This window comes from Leucoraja erinacea, unplaced genomic scaffold (assembly GCF_028641065.1).
Source record: "Leucoraja erinacea ecotype New England unplaced genomic scaffold, Leri_hhj_1 Leri_956S, whole genome shotgun sequence".
Taxonomy (NCBI): Eukaryota; Metazoa; Chordata; class Chondrichthyes; order Rajiformes; family Rajidae; genus Leucoraja; species Leucoraja erinaceus.
The window spans coordinates 24,347-45,579 of record NW_026576901.1 but is presented as its reverse complement, the minus strand read 5'-3'; the positions used below and the strand labels follow the sequence as shown (position 1 = coordinate 45,579).

General features: G+C 45.2%; 2 protein-coding genes across 3 annotated transcripts; both read left to right on the top strand.

Moving 5' to 3' along the window:
- The first annotated feature begins 470 nt into the window (after nucleotides 1-470).
- On the top strand, nucleotides 471-19,978 carry LOC129695137 (uncharacterized). Of its 2 annotated transcripts, XM_055631904.1 has the most exons (6): nucleotides 471-539; nucleotides 4,279-4,371; nucleotides 6,974-7,143; nucleotides 10,722-10,893; nucleotides 10,975-11,043; nucleotides 19,503-19,978. In XM_055631904.1, exons 2-6 carry the CDS (start codon nucleotides 4,311-4,313, stop codon nucleotides 19,976-19,978), a joined length of 948 nt encoding a protein of 315 aa, XP_055487879.1. In that variant the 5' UTR covers nucleotides 471-539; nucleotides 4,279-4,310. The 2 variants fall into 2 exon arrangements, with proteins under 2 accessions (XP_055487879.1, XP_055487878.1); XM_055631903.1 differs by lacking the exon at nucleotides 471-539 and having other exon boundaries at nucleotides 2,759-4,371.
- Nucleotides 19,843-20,939, top strand: LOC129695138 (NACHT, LRR and PYD domains-containing protein 3-like). Its single transcript, XM_055631905.1, has one exon. The coding sequence runs from the start codon at nucleotides 19,983-19,985 to the stop codon at nucleotides 20,922-20,924; it is 942 nt and encodes a 313-aa protein (XP_055487880.1). The 5' UTR covers nucleotides 19,843-19,982; the 3' UTR covers nucleotides 20,925-20,939.
- The last annotated feature ends 294 nt before the right edge of the window (nucleotides 20,940-21,233 follow it).

Genomic DNA, 21,233 nt, shown 5'->3' with positions numbered 1-21,233 from the left:
AGGAGGGGGGAGGGGGGGAGAGGAATGGGTCGGGGCGCGGGCATCGGCTGAGGTGAGTCAGGATTCAGGGCGGTGCCACGCCGCTGGGCCCCGCCCCCATCTACTGTCAATCACCGGGCAGGTTCGTCATGGCTCTCCTCCTCCAGCTACGTCACCGCCCGGAGGCGCGCCCTACTGCGAGTCTTTGTTTGAGAATTGCAGAATCTGCGTGTTTTTAGTTCACATTTGCAGCATCTGCGGGTCTTTATTTCACATTTGCAGCATCTGCGGGTCTTTATTTCACACTTACAGCCTCTGCGGGTTTGTTTAATTTCTTCCCGGTGACGGACTCGGCCCCGCCCCCGCCTTGATGACGCAGTGCGCGGTCTGACACGTCCCCGGATGGGCGTCGCCTCCTCGAGTATCTTCGGACCGACCTGTTGCAGCGGCGGATGAATGGATTCCGGGCCGCTGTCGGGAGACTCAGGGCCCCGCTGCCCGGGCGGGCGGGCGGGGAGACTCAGGGCCGGGTAGCGAGGACAGCTGATTGACATCCATCGGTGAGTATTTTGCCCGCCGATCCCCAGTGGACGGGTCCATTGAAGTCGATAGGGGTGAAGCCATAGGCGGCCATCTTAACTACTGGCAGTCTCTAATTGAAGTCAAAAGGGGTGAAGCCATAGGCGGCCATCTTAACTACTGGCAGTCTCTAATTGAAGTCAATGGGAGTGAAGCTATGGGCGGCCATCTTAACTACTGGCAGTCTCTAATTGAAGTCAATGGGGGTCTAATTGAAGTCAATGGGAGTGAAGCTATAGGCGGCCATCTTAACTACTGGCAGTCCGGGCGGGGTGTCAGGGACTCAGGGCCGAGGGGCAAGGACAGCAGATTGTCATCCATCCATCGGTGAGTATTTTGTCCGCCGCTCCCCAGTGCACGGCTCTAATCTTGGGGAGAGACTTGGGTTAAATCCGCCCATTGAATGTGATTTGCTTTTGTCTGTGAGGACATTGAAGTTAATGTTGTGACTAAATGTGTCCCAGTGATAGTTTGAAGCAGAAAAATCATGTTGAGCAACAGCTGCTGCTGCTGTGTTTTGTCATTGGAAGTGTTGGTGTAGATTCATGCTGCACATCCATCACACACACTTGTATAAAGTTGTAACCAACACTTGATGTGTTGAATGAGCTGAGCAGTCTGCTGGAGTCAAAGCAACTGTCCCAGTTTGTTTTGCACTTACTAAATGGCTCAATGTTCAATAAATTATTTCATAATGAAACAGTCAGCTTGGTATTTCTGGTTTCAGATATTTTTGCTGATAAAACTTCCTCAACTGCCAGAGTAAAGGCCTTTCTGAGCCTTCTGTACGGAGAATTGCACATTTTTTATCGCCATCTGGTCAAGTCATGAGAGTTTATAGTCTGAAGAAGGGTTTCGGCCTGAAACGTTGCCTATTTCCTTCGCTCCATAGATGCTGCTGCACCCGTTGAGTTTCTCCAGCACTTTTGTCTACCTTAGATTTTCCAGCATCTGCAGTTCCTTCTTAAAGAGTTTATTGTCATGTGTCCCAGATAGGACAATGAAATTCTTGCTTGCTACTGCACAACAGAATATTGTCGGCATAAATACAGATCAGATCAGTGCGTCCATATACCATAGATATACACACACACGTAAATAAACAGATACAATGCAATAGGCTGCGTTTTGCCATTGGATGGTTTGTGGAGATTCATGTTGCACAATGACACAGATCTATACATTTGTAAAGTAAATGTTGCAGTTGGTTCCAGTTACAAAATGGCCGAACATTCACGGTAATTATTTATAATTAAATTGGGGCGTCAGATGTTGAACCTGTTATTCCCGTTTTCATTTTTTTTGGCCAGCAACTTCCTCTTGCCATAGTAAAGGAGTGTTGCTCGTTTTTATCACCCTCTGGTCACAGCGGAGAGAGTGATCCCAGGAGACGGTGCAGCAGAATGGTGGCAAGAGGAAAATATACTTTGTGGATTTGTAGCATGGAAGGCATTTTGTACATAGTTGAATAATGAACCAAGAACTAACGAGTTGGGACTCTCTGTCGGGTATGTGAGTGGAGGTATGGCATTTGCACAAATCTATTGACCAGGATGACGTGACTTTTGCAACTTTTTTTGGGCATGGAAATTTAAAGAAACATTGCTATTCCAGAAGATCTGAGGAATAAGCTGCCATGCTGGAAACACTCAGCAGTTTGAGAAGCATTTGATTACAGTCCCAGTTCTGATAATGGATCATCCAACATTACACTTTACACTGTTTTCAGTATTTACTATTTTAATCAATGAAGTAAATGCACTTTGTCTTTGTTACACTGTAGGAAAAATGGTAGTGATTTGTGCTTGTCCCGATCCCACAGAACGGTAAGGTAAACAAATATGTTTGATTTAGATGCTAGAGGTGGTTTAAAGGTGGAGAGCGATCACCTGTCCACAGCTGGGATAGTTCAGGACCAGAAGTAGTACCATTTAATGCAGAATTGTATCTTGTATATGATAATAGAGAAGGTCTGCAAGATGAGACGGATGATTCTCCTGTGAAGTGGGACTGGTGGTGGTATTGCAGACATCACCTGACATCATGGAGACCCTGCAGAGTCCAAGCCTGGGATATAATCCTGCTATTGTGGAATGGGAACTCCAGGGATGTGCTGGAATGTGCCATGGGAACAGTGGGGACTACAGTTTCCAGTAGAATTGAGATATTTGCAGTTGGCCCATGAAATGGTTTATTTCCCCTTCCAGCTAGTAAGTATGATAGCGGTGTGGAAGTTTTCGTCCTGGGTGGCAGGGTTGTGTTTGGAAGAGGGCCAGCAGAGTGTGGCGGTAATTCCCCATCCGAGGGTGTTTCTTCCCTTTCTCTGTGAGTTGACGCCTCCATTCAGATGAGGCGTGGATGTTGTGCATTGACGTTGTTTGGTCTGGAATAATGATACAGTGATCAGGGGATTTGAAAGCTTCGAGGATCTGGCACAGATGATGAATTGGGTCTTTGGGTAGATCATCTAAAAGGCATTTGGAATGTAGGGCAGACACGAGGTGCCAAGTGGTCTACCCCTGCGCTTGTTATTTGGTTCTTGAGTTACATAGGTATACCATAGCTTTTTGTTTTCAATGGGGTGTTTTTCTCATCTCATCTATATTGCTGGTGTTTGATGCTTCTGTTCCAGGAAATATTCTACATGGAGATCTTGTAATTTTGGGCACATTCTTCATTCATGATTTTAAAATAGCCAGACAAATCTTCCTTTATATTTACAACATTTGTCACTTTTGAAGTATGTTGGAGTGGGGCATTCTGAAACCTTGGGGAGATGCTGTATGAAATAGGTTTTGTAAGCAGCTGAATATAGAGGTAACAGATTATAATAGAGGGGTTGCACGTAAGGTCACTGGGTCATAGGGCTTGACACACAGAGCCGCTCAATCCATCTAGAGAACATTGCAGCTTCCGGTATATGTTATTAATGCAAGAAACACATACTTTCTTACCTGTTAAAAACCGCAAAAATATTGAACTTTTGCGCTGTAAAAAATTGTGGAAGTTGGGGTAGGCGTGGGAGATACGTACCCAACTTCGGAATTCCAAATGTGAAGTGAAATGAAGGTAAAGAGAAGCGAGAGCTGAAGGGACAACAACAGCTAAAGTGCTTGGCGGACATTGGCCGTGCAGATATCGGAATTGAAAATATTGGGTATTATCGCGTTTGCTCACTGCATTTCATCAACAGTAAGGCATTTTTTGTGTTTTTTCTTGATTCCTTTGGCTTCTAAAAAGTCTCAGAAGTGATAAATCTGGCTGTAAATTTTGCTTCAGAGGCATTTTCTTTTTGTATGTAAATGCCCACTTGAGAACCATGGGCGATTTAAATATTTTTCAGCCAAATTTATCACTTCTGAATTTCTTATTCTTATTTCCTGGAACGATAGTTTGCCATTTGCGCTGTCTCCAATGCATATTTGTTCCATTATTTTGGGGGTTTGAATTATTGATAAGACAAGCTTGTGTTGAAGGGACTGAATCAGTCTGAAGAAGGGACTTGACCCCGAAACGTCACCCATTATTAAAAAACCATTCCCCCCAGAGATGCTGCTTGGCCCGCTGAGTTACTCCAGCATTTTGTGTCTACCTGCGATTTAAACCAACATCTGCAGTTCTTTCCTACACGGTTGACAGCGTGTGATGTCATCAGCTGAAGGTGTTGTCCTGCTCCTTTGAATTGTTGTCTAATACCGGCATTTAATCTGTTTATTACAGAGCAACGGGACGAATGAACGGCAGTCACCATCATGGCTGATGAAGCGGACCAGGGAGGAGATCCAGTGGCCTCGACAACGAAGACAGGCGATGGTGTGTTGCAGAATTACGTCAGATATAAATGTCCCAACAATGTGACTGGATCAGATTGCCTGACCTGCAGCACGCACGGGGAGAGGGAATAGGGGATCAACGGAAGGCCGATAGACCTGAGCCGGAGCGAGTACAAGAATGATAGGGCAGGACTGTCTGCAATAGGGTCATTTGATGGGTATAATGACTGCCTGGCAGCAGCTACTAGAGGGGAACGAACATGTGATGATTGGAGGTTTTTAAAAGTGAGAGAACTGCTCCGACTCAGCGTGGCCGTTAGCAGAAGAAGCAAAGAGGTTAAGTGGTGAACAACAGATGTTGAGGATCTGATTAGGGAAAATAAGTGAATGTTTGTCAGGGATGGGACGCTACTCTCAGTGAGTCATTTGAGGTTTAATGGGGAGATAAGAGAGAACCAAAGAATTAGGAAGGTCATAAGAGGCCTGAACCCGAACGGGTTGATTGTGGTTGGGGAGAGAATGCGGGAAAAGTGGTGGGAGACCGGCACGGGAAAGTTGGATATGGATCAGGTGGTGAGGGAGGAGGGAGTGTGGATTGGCAGATGGTTAGAGATGAAACCAGGACTAAAATGAGACTAAAGAGAAAATGAGGCAAAGGTCTTGTAATGCGAGAAGATGTTTGAATGACATGAAATGATAAAGCCAGTGGGGAGATTTGGGTGGAATGGTTGGGGAAATTTACGGATGGGGAATAGGTTATGTATTGGGATAAGGAAAGAAGGAAAGGGACTGGGAAGTATTGAAAGAGGTTGGAGAATTCTATCTAAACTAGTACACTGCAGTACAAGAACAGATCTGCCGTCTAGTTCTTGGTTCCATTCCCCTTTAAAAAAAGACTTTGGGCACAGAGGGAGGAGGATATATGGAATGTGTTGCCAACAACATGATTTTAGTGACATTTGGGAAGGTACATGGGCAAGAAAGGTTTGGAATGATAATGGCAAACATGGACAAACAGGGCTGGCTCAGATAATCGACACGTCTGCGTCTGTCCGAAGCATCTCTGTCTGTGCGGTGTGACTGTGATTCTGCCACATAGCGAGAGAGAAATAATCTGAAAACGTCTACATTAGAATGAAAGATGAAAATAAACCATTAGATACAAAATACAAATATCATTACGATTCCAGGATGCAAGAGACGTGTTTGAAGTAACAAGGCCAAATGGAAAATAATACGTGGCCATTTTGTACGTATATCAACAAGGTAGATAGAGCACAGTAATCTACAGCACAGGAAAGGTATTGTGGTCCACAATGTCCATGCGGACCGATGTCAAATTAAACTCATCTCCACTGCCTTCACATAATCCATATGTCTCCATTCCCTGCATATCAAAAAGCTTCAATACCACTGTGGTATATGCCTCAACCACCACACCTGGCAGCATGTTCCAGGCACCCATCATCCTCTGTGTATAAAATAACTTCACCTGCACTTCCCCTTTGAATTCCACCCTTCAGCTTACAGTTGTGCACCCCAGTATTGCCACAGACCCCCAGCCAGAAGAACAACCCTTTGTCTTCTCAATAAACCAGTTCTGAATGTATAGGACCACGTTGCTGTGAATCTTGTGCATTCTTATTATGATGTTATCAGTCTACTGAAAGATCCTTCCATTGGTGAGTTGTGGCCTGTGTGGGGACACAGTCCTTATTTTTACAAACTATTTCATTGCGGATGTTGGATGTTTTCTCCGAAACTGTATCATTACATGCTGACAAAACTATATTCAGCACTCTCTTTGTTCTACCTGCTGTGCTTGTGCTTGGCTTGGCTGTATTTGTGTACAGTATTACCTGATTAGATTGGACAGCATGCAAACACAATATTTTCACTGTTTCTCAGTACATCTGACAATAATAAGTGTGGGCACAGTAGTGCAGCTGGTAGAACCGCTGGCTCACGGCTCCGAAGACTCGGGTTCGATTCTAACCACAGCCACTGTTTGTGTAGAGTTTGCACGTTTTTCTTATGACGGTGTGTGTTTCCTCCCACATCCCTATGGCATGCTGGCATGAACGTCAATTGCCCTCTGTAAATGTGCTCCTAATATGCAGAACATGAGATAACATAAAACTAGTGTGAGCGGGTGATGGATTGATGATTGGCATGGACTCGCTGGGCCGAAGGGCCTGCTTGTATACTGTGCCTCTGAACTCTGAATGCTAACTCTGAAGCTAAAGTGTGAGAATAAGTTGAGTTTAATGTCGCAACGGTGTATCCTGTTAAAAGGTGTCGACATTGTGTCCATCCAGAATCAAGAAGAGAATGCACCCGTGGGATTGAACAGTGGGAGAGGGACAATTGTTGTGAGTTAGTGCATTGTTTAGATGCCGCAGGGAATAAGTTACAGCAACAGCCTGGGGACCATTATCAGGGCAAGTCGAGGATCACAGCCGGGTCTCCCTCCCTCCGTGCAGGGTGCGGGTAGATCCGGCACGTGGCCTGACAGCAACACTCTGATCGGAGCGTCTGATCTCCGTCATGTGGTCTGCCTTTTAGCAGAGTGGGGTGGTGACAGCTATCTGTGGTGGAAAACAGACAATCCTTGATAATTCCGTTATTTTGATTCATCACAGCTCCTCCAATGTCTTCGATGACGGAGCTCCTGGAAAGGTGTGATGATTCACAGCTGCTGGAATTGACAAATCATTACCGCAAGAGGCTGGAAAAGGCGATTCAAGATGCGGTGGAGAATGTTGTCTTCGTTCTAGCATACGAGAGATATTTCAGTGAGCAAGAGTACAAGGTAGGGAGAGGAATGGATGAGTGGGTAACTTCAGCTGATACTGAAATGTTTTCATGCACACATATTGTGGGCCAAAGGGTCCATTCTTGTGCTGTACTGCTCTCTATAATTACAGCTCAGTACGGCGCAGTCACAAAGAATATCGCGTACAGTGGTGGTGAGTTTCTCAAACACGCCATTATATTCAGGATATGGTGCAATACACTGACACAACCCAAAGTGTTTCAATGATTCACATCGCTAGCAAAACACTCACAACACAATAGTTTTATGCGCATTTTACATTGTTGGGATAATTAATAGGTGATCAATTTCTCTTTGCAGTCTTACACCCTTGTTTTTCCCCAGAGTCCTTTTTAACCTTCTCTGCCAAATCGGTACATTTAAAGGCCTTCTGTTATGTCTTGGTAAATCTTGTTAGCCTCAGCCTGGTTTACAAACTCCTATATTTATCGTTACTCCGGCCAGCTATGCTTTACAATGTAAACACTTTCTGAATCTATATTTACCTTTCCCAGTGTAATGTACCGTCTACATATTGACCTGTTTCCCCAACATGCTTCCTTAGTATGTAAACCCTTGGGTTTAACATGCTACTAACTTACTCTTATCAATTTCAGAATTCTTACATCAACCCCTGAGCCATTTCGGTTAACATCTATTGTTAGGAAGATGATAGGCTCAATAATAATTTAAAACAATCTAATTCTTTGAGAGCAGTGGTAATCAGACCATGGCAACATGCTTTAACGAAGGCAAATCACGTCTGACAAATGTATTTGAGTTGGTTGATGATTTAACCCGCAGAGTACACAGAGGGAACTGCAAATGCAGCAATTTAAGCAAGAAACAAAGTGGTGGATTAATTCAGCGGGCCTGGCAAACTCCATGGAAGGAAACAGACAGACTACATTTCCGGCTTGGTCCTTTCTTCAGAGTAGGTTGTGGGAAAGCTGTGGCGTTCACTGGATCTTCGAATGGCATTTGATAATGAGCCCTGTAAAATGCAAGTGCCGGGATCTTAGTTTAGTTTGTTGTTGTCACGTGTACCGGGGTAGAGTGAAAATCGTTTTATTACGTGCTATCCAAACAACGAAAAGATTATTCATGATTACAATCCAGTCGTCCACAGTGTAGTTGTTCAAGGATACAACAATTATTGCAAAATAAAGACCCATAAATTCCAATTAAAGATAGTTCAATGTCTCCAATGAGGTTGCTAGAAAGTCTGGATCGCACTCGAACTGGTGAGAGGACGGTACAGTTGTCTGATAATAGCTGGATAATAGTTTGAAACTGAAATTACAATGGAAATGAAATGAAATGCAAATGAGATGAGTTATTTGGCCTGGCCTGTGCTTGAAACTGAAATGGTATGAAAATGAAATGAAGATGAGTTGTTTGGCCTGTCTGAAACCACTCATTACAGCCCACACAGCCCCTATTAGCTGAGAAACCAGTCCCTTTTGCCCAAAATGCCCGTATTAGCGCAGGAAGAGCATTTTGGCCCAAAAGGCCCTTGCCAGGCCTGGAAAAGTGCCTTTCAATGAGATTTTACACAGATAGTTTTTATTAAACAGTTCCTTCAACCCATCAGGTCTGTACTAGCCCAGGAGGAGTCCCTTCAGCCCATCGGTAAATATTCCCCCTGCAAGTATTAACCGTCACCCTAGTTTTTTTCTCCTTCCCTTCATTGGCTCCCTGTGGGATCCAGGCCAGGGTAGACTTTCCTCCTTCATTGCTGTGATCTATAGAAAAAGATGAAAAATGTCTAAAATCGATTCTCCACAATCTCCCTCTTCTCTCTCACAGAGTTGCTCACCTGTTTTGGGCAGAATTTCTGGCAGTTTCTGAGCTGCCAGCCACCAGGCCTGAGTGACTGAGCAGTGACCCCAGCATTGTAGCATACCAGGTTAATAGACAAAATGTTTCAGTCTCAGGAGGGCACCGATATACAACACCACAGGTCAGAATCTTAAGAAGGGCTCCACACCAAAATGTCATCTGTCCTTGTGCCTTGATAGCTGCTACCCGAACCGAAGTGTTTGAATTTAGTTTAGAGATACAGCGCGGAAACAGGCCCTTCAACCCACCGGGTCCCACGCCGACCTGCGATCCCCGCACATTCTACTCTCACTAGGGACAATTTTTACATTTACCAAGCTAATTAACCTACAAGACCTAATTATCCTACAACCCTGTACGTCTTTGGAGTGTGTGAGGAAACCGAAGATCTCAGAGTAAACCCACGCAGGTCACAGGGTGAACGTACAGACTCCGTACAGACAACCCATAATGTGATTGAACCCGGGTGTCCGTCGCTGCTTTGGCTGTAAAGCAGCAACTCTACCGCTGCGCCATCGTGTCCACCTTCCAGCGCTTTGTTTTATTTGATTAAAGAGAATGCATTTTCTCTTACAGTACATTGCGGCAGTGAGGTATGCGCATGTGTTAATCGGTGAAAGACGCAAAATGCTGGAGCAACTTAGCGGGTCAGGCAGGATATCTCTGGAGGAATGAACTGGGTGATGTTTCGGGTTGAGTTCCTTCTTCAGATTGAAAGTCGGGGGAGAGGGAAACATCTGTTCCCGTGCCTTATCTCCAGAGATGCTGCCTGACCTGCTGAGATGCTCCAGCATGTTGTGTTTATCTTTGGCATGAACCAGCATCTGCAGTTCCTGCCTACACTTGAAGTCGGATGGTGCAGAACGTCCGGCTCTGCATTCATCACATGCCCGCATTGTGCTTCGGAGTGGCTTGAAAGGCAGAGGAATTTGATCCCATTGATACTCCAGGAGATTGTCGACAATCCCTAATTCCCAACTGCGGCATGGGACTGTAATGCTCTCAGTTACAAAGACCCAGCCGGCCACTGCATTCACTGCTCCATATGTCCAGGAAGTCCATCCCTGAGCAATTCTTCCCTTTCTTATTTGACGTGAGTCTGTCCCGCTCCTTCACAATATCTTCCTTATTAATCTTGTAGTTCAGTTGGAAATGATACAGGCTGGATTAACCAGGATGTCCAGGCCTACTTCTTGAGTTATATGGGGAGGTTAGGTAGGCTGGGATATTTTTTCTTTGGTTTGCAAGAGAATGAGGGGTGACTTTACTGAGGTGTGCAAGACAAAGAGATGCTGGGATAAAGGGAACACAGTCTTGTTTTCCAGGATAAAGGATCCACAAACTGGAGGGTGTAGGCTTGAGGGGAGATGGGAGAAATTTAGGTGGAATCTGGGGACAACAGGTTTACCTGGAGAGCAGTCCATATCTGGAACACAATGCCAGAGGAAGCTGGAAAAGCGGATAACATTAGGGATTTGAAAAGACATTTAGACTGTTGTGTGGATAGGAGGGGCTAATGGGGCTATGGGCCTAATGCAGGCAAATGGCCCTAGCTTACAATTGCAACTTGGTTGGCATGGATAATGTGGGCTGAATGGCCTGTCTCCGTGTGTTATATATCACTCTACCACTTAAGGCACTGTGACTCCAGTAAATCCATCGGCAAGGTTGGCCGAGGGTTCCGATTCCGTGCAGTACAGCTATATAACTCCTCGTCTCTACGCTCTTCACAGCGAGTCATCAAACGCACAAAGAGAGGAAGCCGTGCGGCCGGTTCCACACTTCTCCTCAACCTGGTGACTGAGAAAGAGCCGTGGGTTCGTAAACTGATATGGAAATGTTTCATAAAAATCCACCACCTGCTCCCCAAACTGGAGGAGTTGCTGATAGCAATGGGGGAAAAAGGTACAGGACATTTTTCTATATAGAATTTGATCTTTTTGTCACAATGCACCTCAGACTCATTCCACGAACTGATTCCAACAGGTTCTGATCTGATCGAATCGTTCAACAATGACATGAAGGCTTCCTCGGAACTATCTGCTCATCTGAAAGGTATTCAATTGCATGTTTTGTTTAGTTCAGGGATGGGGCATGGAAACATGACATTCTGCCCAGTGCGTACACGCCATCCATCCATCGATCACCTTTTCACGCTAGTCCTATTGTATCCCATGTTTATATCAACTTGCAGTCTAGGGACAATTTGCAGAGTTCCAATTAACCTACGCCTGTGCGGTGTGAGTGGAAAGTGAAGAACTCTTGGGGTGGTGGGGAACCTTCATGGTTACGGGGAGAAGCTGCAAACTCCACATAAACAGCACCCGAGGTCAGGATCAAACCTGGGTCTCTGGCAGTGTGAGACGACTGGTCCTCCAGGTCTTCCAGCTTTCTCCAACCAGCCCCACTTTAAACAGCCTGAAGAGGTTTCCTGACATGACATATCTCATATCCTTGTTCTCCAGGGATGCTGCATGGCCTAATGAGTTACACCAGTACTATCCTATTTTTCTGTAAATCTGCAATGTGAATTTGTGATTCTCATACTGAATGTCCCGTGGGAGAATGCAGACCATATTCTTTCTTCACCACTCTATCAACTTTGTCGGCACTTGGTCAGGGGTTATGAGTTTGCACTACAAGGATCAGTACATCAACACTGCTCAGAGCATTGTCAATAGACAACAGGTGCAGGAGTCGGCCCTTCAAGCCAACACTGCCATTCAATGTGATCATGGCTGATCATCCTCAATCAGTACCCCATTCCTGCCTTCTCCCCTTATCCCCTGACTCCGCTATTTTTAAGAGCCCAATCTAGCTCTCTTGAAAGTATCCAGAGAACCTGCCTCCACCGCCCTCTGAGGCAGAGAATTCCACAGACTCACAACTCTGGGTGAAAAGGTGTTTCATCGTCTCTGTTCTAAATGGATTGCCCCTTATTCTTAAACTGTGGCCCCAGGTTCTGGACTTCCCAACATTGGGAATATGTTTCTTGCTTCTTGCGTGTCCAAACCCTTAATAATCTTATATGTTTCAATAAGATTCCTTCTCATCCTTCTAAATTCCAGAGTGTACAAGCCCAGCCACTCCATTCTCTCAGCATATGACAGTCCCGTCATCCCGGGAATTAACCTTGTAAACCTACGCTGCACTCCCTCAATAGCAAGAATGTCTTTCCTCAAATTTAAAGACCACAACTGCACACAATACTACAGGTGTGGGCTCACGAAGGCCCTGTACAACAATAGAAGGACCTCTTTGCTCCTATACTCAACTCTTCTTATTATGAAGGCCAACATGCTATTCGCTTTCTTCACTGCCTGCTGTACCTGCATGCTTACTATTATTGATGAACAATGACCCCCAGGTCCCGTTGTACTTCCCCTTTTCCCAATTTGCACCATTTAGATAATAATCTGCCCTCCTGGTTTAGCCACCAAAGTGGATAACCTCACATTTATCCACATTAAATTTCATCTGCCATGCATCTGCCCACTTGCCCAACCTGTCCAAGTCACCCTGCATTCTCATAGCATCCTCCTCACAGTTCACACTGCCACCCAGCATTGTGTCATCTGCAAATTTGCCAATGTTACTTGTAATTCCTTTATCTAAATCACTGATGTATATTGTAAATAGCTGCAGTCCCAGCACCGAGCCTTGCGGTACCCCACGAGTCAATGCCTGCCGTCCTGAAAGGGACCCGTTAATCCCTACTAGAAACATAGAAATTAGGTGCAGGACTAGGCCATTCGGCCCTTCGAGCCTGCACCGCCATTCACTATGATCATGGCTGATCATCCAACTCAGTATCCTGTACCTGCCTTCTCTCCATACCCTCTGATCCCCATAGCCACAAGGGCCACATCTAACTCCCTCTTAAATATAGCCAATGAACTGGCCTCGACTACCCTCTGTGGCAGAGAGTTCCAGAGATTCACCACTCTCTGTGTGAAAAAAGTTCTTCTCATCTCGGTTTTAAAGGATTCACCCCTCATCCTTAAGCTGTGACCCCTTGTCCTGGACTTCCCCAACATCGGGAGCAATCTTCCTGCATCTAGCCTGTCCAACCCCTTAAGAATTTTGTAAGTTTCTATAAGATCCCCTCTCAATCTCCTAAATTCTAGAGAGTATAAACCAAGTCTATCCAGTCTTTCTTCATAAGACAGTCCTGACATCTCAGGAATCATTCTGGTGAACCTTCTCTGCACTTCCTCTATGGCAATGCATTTCGTTGTCTCTGTACTGTACACTGACAATGACAATTAAAATTGAATCTGAATTGAATCTGAATCTGAATCTGAATAATGTCCTTCCTCAGATTTGGAGACCAAAACTGTACGCAATACTCCAGGTGTGGTCTCACCAAGACCCTGTACAACTGCAGTAGAACCTCCCTGCTCCTATACTCAAATCCTTTTGCTATGAAAGCTAACATACCATTTGCTTTCTTCACTGCCTGCTGCACCCGCATGCCTACTTTCAATGACTGGTGTACCATGACACCCAGGTCTCGCTGCAGGTCTCGCTGCATCTCCCCTTTTCCTAGTTGGCTACCATTTAGATAATAGTCTGCTTTCCTGTTTTTGCCACCAAAATGGATAACCTTACATTTATCCACATTATACTGCATCTGCCAAACATTTGCCCACTCACCCAGCCTATCCAAGTCACCTTGCAGTCACCTTCTATATCATCGGGCGATGATGGGGTTTATTAAATGCATGTCAAAAGTCTATGTAGAAAACATACACTGTCCATCTCTCAACGATCACCTACATTACCTCCTCAAAAACAGTTTTTCATATGACATGACCTGGTGTGAAGAGAGATTCTACGTAGGAGGCAACTGTGGCTGACAAGAGAAGTTAGGGATAGAATAAAACTAAAAGAAAAGATGTATAACACCGCTAACAGTAGCCGGAAGCCAGAGGATTGGGAAACTTTCATAGGACAACAGAAGGAAACAAAACGGGCAATAGGGCTGAAAAGATGAAGTACGAGGAAGCTGGCCAGGAATATAAAGAAGGACAGTAAAAGCTTCTTTAGATATGTTAAGGGAAAAAGAGTAGCAAAGTCAAATGTGGGTCCCTTAAAGGCAGACACGGGTGAAATTATTATGGGCAACGAGGAAATGGCACAAGAGTTGAATAGGTACTTCGGATCTGTCTTCACTAAGGAAGAGGCAAACAATCTACCAGATGTACTGGAGGACAGAGGATCTAACGGGGTAGAGAAACTGAAAGACATTTTCATTAGGCGAGAAATAGTATTGGGTAGGCTAATGGGACTGAAGAATGATAAATCCCCTGGGCCTGAATCCCCGGGTCCTCAGGGAGATGGCTCTAGAAATAGTGGACGCATTGGTGATCATTTTCCAATGTTCAATAGATTCAGGATCAGTTCCTGTGGATTGGAGGATAGCTAATGTTATCCCACTTTTCAAAAAGGGAGCGAGAGAGAAAACGGGGAATTACAGACCAGTTAGCCTGACTTCGGTGGTGGGAAAGATGTTGGAGTCAATTAGTAAAGAGGTCAATGGGGCATTTGGATAGCAGTAAAAGGATTAGTCCAAGTCAACATGGATTTATGAAAGGGAAATCATGCTTGACTAATCTTCTGGAATGTTTTGAAGATGTGAAAATGGATGAAGCGGTGCCAGTGAATATAGTGTATATAGACTTTCAGAAAGCCTTTGATAAGGTCCCGCACAGGAGACTGGTGACTAAAATTAGAGCACATGGTATTGGGGATAGGGTGTTGACATGGATAGAAAATCAGTTGGCAGACAGGAAGCAAAGAGCAGGAGTGAACAGGTCCTTTTCAGAATGGCAGGCAGTGGCGAGTGGAGTGCCGCAAGGCTCAGTGTTGGGGCCGCAAATGTTTACCATATATATTAATGATTTGGAAGAAGGAATTGGGAGCATCACTAGCAAGTTTTTGAATGACACAAAGCTGGGTGGCAGTGTGAACAGGATGTTAGGAGGTTGCAAGGTCACCTGGACAGGTTGAGTGAGTGGGCAGATGCGTGGAAGATGCAGTATAATATAGATAAATGTGAGGTTATCCACTTTGGCGGCAAAAACAAGGGGACAGATTATTATCTCAATGGGATTAGTTAGGTAAGGGGGATGTGCAGCGAGACCTGGGTGTCCATGTACACCAGTCACTGAAAGTTGACGTGCAGTTACATCAGGCAGTGAAGAGAGCTAATAGAATGTTGGTCTTCATAACAAGAGGATTTCAGTATAGGAGTAAAGAGGTTCTTCTGCAGTTGTACAGGGCCCTGGTGAGACCACACCCAGAGTATTGTGTACAGTTTTGGTCTCCTAATTTGAGGAAGGGCATCCTTGGAATTGAGGCAATGTAGCGTAGGCTCACGAAATTGATCCCTGGGATGGCGGGACTGTCATATGAGGAAAGATTGAAAAGACTAAGCTTGTATTCATTGGAGTTTAGAAGGATGAGAAACATATAAAAATTATAAAAGGACTGGACAAGCTAGATGCAGGAAAAATGTTCCCAATGTTGGGCGAGTCCAGAATCAGGGGCCACAGTCTTAGAATAGAGAGGAGGGCATTTAAGACTGAGGTGAAAAAAAAACTTTCACCCAGAGAGTTGTGAATTTGTGGAATTCCCTGCCACAGAGGGCAGTGGAGCCCAAGTCACTGGATGGATTTAAGAGCAGTTTTGATAGAGCTAGACAGAGTTAGAGCTCTTGGGGATTGTGGAATCAAGGGATATGGGGAGAAGGCAGGCACGGGTTATTGATTGGGGACTATCAGCCATAGAAACATAGAAATTAGGTGCAGGAGTAGGCCATTCGGCCCTTCGAGCCTGCACCGCCATTTAATATGATCATGGCTGATCATCCAACTCAGTATCCCGTACCTGCCTTCTCTCCATACCCTCTGATCCCCTTGGCCACAAGGGCCACATCTAACTCCCTCTTAAATATAGCCAATGAACTGGCCTCAACTACCCTCTGTGGCAGAGAGTTCCAGAGATTCACCACTCTCTGTGTGAAAAAAGTTCTCCTCATCTCGGTTTTAAAGGATTTCCCCCTTATCCTTAAGCTGTGACCCCTTGTCCTGGACTTCCCCAACATCGGGAACAATCTTCCTGCATCTAGCCTGTCCAACCCCTTAAGAATTTTGTAAGTTTCTATAAGATCCCCTCTCAATCTCCTAAATTCTAGAGAGCATAAACCAAGTCTATCCAGTCTTTCTTCATAAGACAGTCCTGACGTCCCAGGAATCAGTCTGGTGAACCTTCTCTGCACTCCCTCTATGGCAATAATGTCCTTCCTCAGATTTGGAGACCAAAACTGCACGCAATACTCCAGGTGTGGTCTCACCAAGACCCTATACAACTGCAGTAGAACCTCCCTGCTCCTATACTCAAATCCTCTTGCTATGAAAGCCAACGTGCCATTTGCTTTCTTTACTGCCTGCTGCACCTGCATGCCTACCTTCAATGACTGGTGTACCATGACACCCAGGTCTCGCTGCATCTCCCCCTTTCCCAATCGGCCACCGTTTAGATAATAATCTGCTTTCCCGTTTTTGCCACCAAAATGGATAACCTCACATTTATCCACATTAAACTGCATCTGCCAAACATTTTCCCACTCACCCAGCCTATCCAAGTCACCTTGCAGTCTCCTAGCATCCTCCTCACACCTAACACTGCCCCCCAGCTTAGTGTCATCCACAAACTTGGAGATATTGCCTTCAATTCCCTGATCCAGATCATTAATATATATTGTAAATAGCTGGGGTCCCAGTACTGAGCCTTGCGGTACCCCACTAGTCACTGCCTGCCATTGTGAAAAGGGCCCGTTTACTCCTACTCTTTGCTTCCTGTTTGTCAGCCAGTTCTCTATCCACATCAATACTGAACCCCCAATGCCATGTGCTTTAAGTTTGTATACTAATCTCTTATGTGGGACCTTGTCGAAAGCCTTCTGGAAGTCCAGATACACCACATCCACTGGTTCTCCCCTATCCACGCTACTAGTTACATCCTCGAAAAATTCTATAAGATTCGTCAGACATGATTTACCTTTCGTAAATCCATGCTGACTTTGTCCAATGATTTCACCACTTTCCAAATGTGCTGCTATCCCATCTTTAATAACTGGCTCTAGCAGTTTCCCCACTACCGATGTTAGGCTAACTGGTCTGTAATTCCCCGTTTTCTCTCTCCCTCCCTTCTTAAAAAGTGGGGTTACGTTTGCTACCCGCCAATCCTCTGGAACTACTCCAGAATCTAAAGAGTTTTGAAAGATTATTACTAATGCATCCACTATTTCTGGAGCTACTTCCTTAAGTACTCTGGGATGCAGCCTGTCTGGCCAATATCCTGGCCATATCCTGGTTCCCCATGATCAACTCACCTGTTTCTGACTGCAAGGGACCTACATTTGTTTTAACTAATCTCTTTCTTTTCACATATCTATAAAAACCTTTGCAGTCAGTTTTTATGTTCACTGCCAGTTTTCTTTCATAATCCATTTTTCCTTTTCTAATTAAGCCCTTCGTCCTCCTCTGCTTGTCTCTGAATTTCTCCCAGTCCTCCGGTATGCTGCTTTTTCTGGCTAGTTTGTACGCATCATCCTTTGCTTTGATACTATCCCTGATTTCCCTTGTTATCCATGGATGCACTACCTTCCCTGATTGATTCTTTTGCCAAACTGGGATGAACAATTTGTGTAGTTCATCCATGCAGTCTTTAAATGCCTTCCATTGCATATCCACCGTCAACCCTTTTAGAATTAATTGCCAGTCAATCTTGGCCAATTCACGTCTCATACCCTCAAAGTTACCTTTCTTTAAGTTCAAAACCATTGTTTCTGAATTAACAATGTCACTCTCCATCCTGATGAAGAACTCAACCATATTATGGTCACTCTTGCCCAAGGGGCCACGCACAACAAGACTACTAACTAACCCTTCCTCATTACTCAATACCCAGTCTAAAATAGCGAGCTCTCTCGTTGGTTCCTCTACATGTTGGTTTAGATAACTATCCCGCATACATTCCAAGAAATCCTCTTCCTCAGCACCCCTGCCAGTTTGATTCACCCAATCTCTATGTAGATTGAAGTCACCCATTATAACTGCTTTGCCTTTGTCGCAAGCATTTCTAATTTCCTGTTTGATACCATCTCCAACTTCACTACTACTGTTAGGTGGCCTGTACACAACACCCACCAGCGTTTTCTGCCCCTTATTGTTTTGCAGCTCTACCCATACCGATTCCACATCCTCCAAACTAATGTCCTTCCTTTCCATTGCGTTAATCTCCTCTCTAACCAGCAACACTACCCCACCTCCTTTTCCTTTCTCTCTATCCCTCCTGAATATTGAATATCCCTGGATGTTCAGCTCCCAGCCTTGGTCACCCTGGAGCCATGTCTCCGTGATCTCAACTATATCATAATCATTAATGGCTATCTGCACGTTCAACTCATCCACCTTATTACGAATACTCCTTGCATTGAGACACAAAGCCTTCAGGCTTGTTTTTACAATGCTCTTACCCCTTATACAATTATGTTGAAAAGTGGCCCTTTTTGATTTTTGCCCTGGTTTTGTCTGCCTGCCACTTTTACTTTTCACCTTGCTACCTATTGCTTCTACCTTCATTTTACACCCCCTGCCCCTCTGCTCTTGTACCCATCCCCCTGCCACATTAGTTTAAATCCTCCCCGACAGCAGTAGCAAACACCCCCCTAAGGACATTGGTTCCATTCCAGCCCAGGTGCAGACCGTCCTGTTTGTACTGGTCCCACCTCCCCCAGAACATGATTATAATGAATGGTGGTGCTGGCTTGAAGGGCTGAATGGCCTCCTGCTGCACCTATTTTCTATGTTTTGCTGACTTTCCCTAGTAGCCATATTCTATTCCATGTGCGAGCAAATCATATTCGAACAATCCCTCTCCAATGGCTTCCCAACCACAGACGAGGTTCATTTCCTGGTTCATCTCTACTTTCTTCCTTAAACAAAGGAACAATCCTGGGTATTCTCCAGTCCTCTGCGATTGTGGAGAGACAGGTCATTGATGATGTTAAACATTGGAAGTACACTATCTAATGAATGAAGGCACGCTGGAATAACTCGCACTACCCGCTTTCTGGGAAACTCTTTCATTCCCGCGTTGATTACTCTTGAATTTAGAGTTGTAGCGATAGATTTATACTGTCACACAGCACGGAAACAGGATCTTCGATCTAATTTGTACTTACCGCCCAAAATGCCCCATTTAAGCTCTCCCGACCAGCTGCGATTGCCCAATATTCCTCTAAACCTTTCCAATCCATGTACTTGTCAAATACTCTGTTTATAATTTTGTTCTGCTTAGTTGACCAATAAACAACAATAACTATCAGACACATATAATCAATAACACAGTCAACTAATAACCATAATATTAGAATTCGTGAATGTGTTTTTCTTTGCGTGATTAATCTAATTTCAAGACCTCTTGTTTATCTCACCTGATAAAAGATGTTCAGCAGAAGCACATGGAGACACTGAAGGCACAGACTGAAATACTGAGCGTGAACACCATCCTGATGAACGAGAAGGTTAAGGTTTTCCAGCTGCTTGATCGATACGCCAAGCTCACAGTCATCTCCACTGTTCGAGATCGGACACTGGTGGAAAATGAGCTGCTGGCAAGAGGCCGGGACCATGAAGAATGGAGAGAGGAACATCTCGGGGGAGAGTTTGAAAAAATCCGAACTGATCAGTTATTCCAGAACGTTTCGGCGAGCAAATCCAAATCTGGGAGTTCGTCTGCCGTGGCCGGAGTTCCGGGGATCGGAAAAACAACAATGGTGCAAAAGATTGTTCATGACTGGGCCACGGGGAAAATATTCCCACACTTCCAGTTTGTCTTCAGTTTCAAATTCCGGGATTTGAACATGATTAAAGACAGTAAACCTGAGGGAACTGATTCTGGAGCAATATCCTTACTTTGAGAATATGCTAGGAGAGGTCTGGAAGAACCCAGAGGGATTGCTGTTTATATTCGACGGTCTGGATGAATTCAAGGATGGAATCGATTTTGCTGACAGTCGGAGAGACACCGAACCTAAGCACCAGTGCCCAGATCCCGAGTGGTGGTGTGAAGTGTCTGACATTGTGTACAGTTTAATCCAGCACAAGCTGCTCCCAGGGTGTTCAGTGCTAGTGACCACCCGCCCCACTGCGTTACATTTACTGAAAAAGGCAGCGATCAGTGTCTGGGCTGAAATCCTGGGATTTGTTGGTGAGGAACGGAAGGAATATTTCACCAGGTATTTTGAAGATCAGACGGTGGCAGCAGCTGTTTTCAAACACGTGAAGGAGAACGAGATCCTGTACACCATGAGCTACAACCCCTCCTACTGCTGGATCCTCGGCCTGACACTGGGCCCCTTCTTCACACAAACACACCGGGGCCCACAGCAAGTTCCCAAGACCATCACACAACTATATTGCTACTTTATTTACAACATCCTGAAAAACCACGGCCGTGAGATTGAGAGCCTCCGTGAGGTGTTACTGAAGCTTGGTCAGATGGCCTTCACTGGAGTGGCTGAGAAGAAGATTGTGTTCACAGATGAAGATTTGGTCAAATACAATCTGCAGCCTTCCCAGTTCCTGTCCGGGTTCCTGATGGAACTTTTGGAGAGAGAAGATTCAGCCCGGAGTGTGGTGTACACCTTCCCGCACCTCACCATCCAAGAGTTTGTAGTCGCACTCGCACAATTCATGACTCCAGATCCCGGGAATATAAAGACACTCCTCATTGAAGCCCATGGCATGATAGACGGGCGATTGAAGTATTTCTCCGTTGTGTCGCTGGTCTGTCCTCCCCACCAGCAGCTTGGATCCTGGAGGAGTCTCTGGGTAAATTCACACATCAAACAATCTGCCGAGTGATTGACTGGGCGAAGGAGGAGGTTAAACGCCGGGCTAGGAACATAGAGAGTAAAGCTTTTAAACGGAGCCTCCTGAACACGATACACTACCAGTTTGAGTCTCAAAATCCTGCACTGGCTCAGCAGACACTGAGATATGTGGAATCACTTCCATTCAGTGGACTGGGACTGACTCCGATTGAATGTATGGTCCTGTCTCATGTCATCAGGCCCTGTGATTCAATCAAACAACTCAATCTGTGGGGCTGCCGCATTCAGTGTGAAGGTCTCCTGCGGCATTTGGCCTCTAGAGGTGGAGGATAAATGCGTG

Bases quoted from the DNA above. Each gene is read 5' to 3' on its own strand.
- LOC129695137 (XM_055631904.1), top strand. From the start codon at position 4,311: ATGGCTGATGAAGCGGACCAGGGAGGAGATCCAGTGGCCTCGACAACG. The intron at 7,144-10,721 runs GTAGGGAGAGGA...CGCTCTTCACAG, and splicing joins TCAGTGAGCAAGAGTACAAG to CGAGTCATCAAACGCACAAA. The intron at 11,044-19,502 runs GTATTCAATTGC...ACCTGATAAAAG, and splicing joins ACTATCTGCTCATCTGAAAG to ATGTTCAGCAGAAGCACATG.
- LOC129695138 (XM_055631905.1), top strand. From the start codon at position 19,983: ATGCTAGGAGAGGTCTGGAAGAACCCAGAGGGATTGCTGTTTATATTC.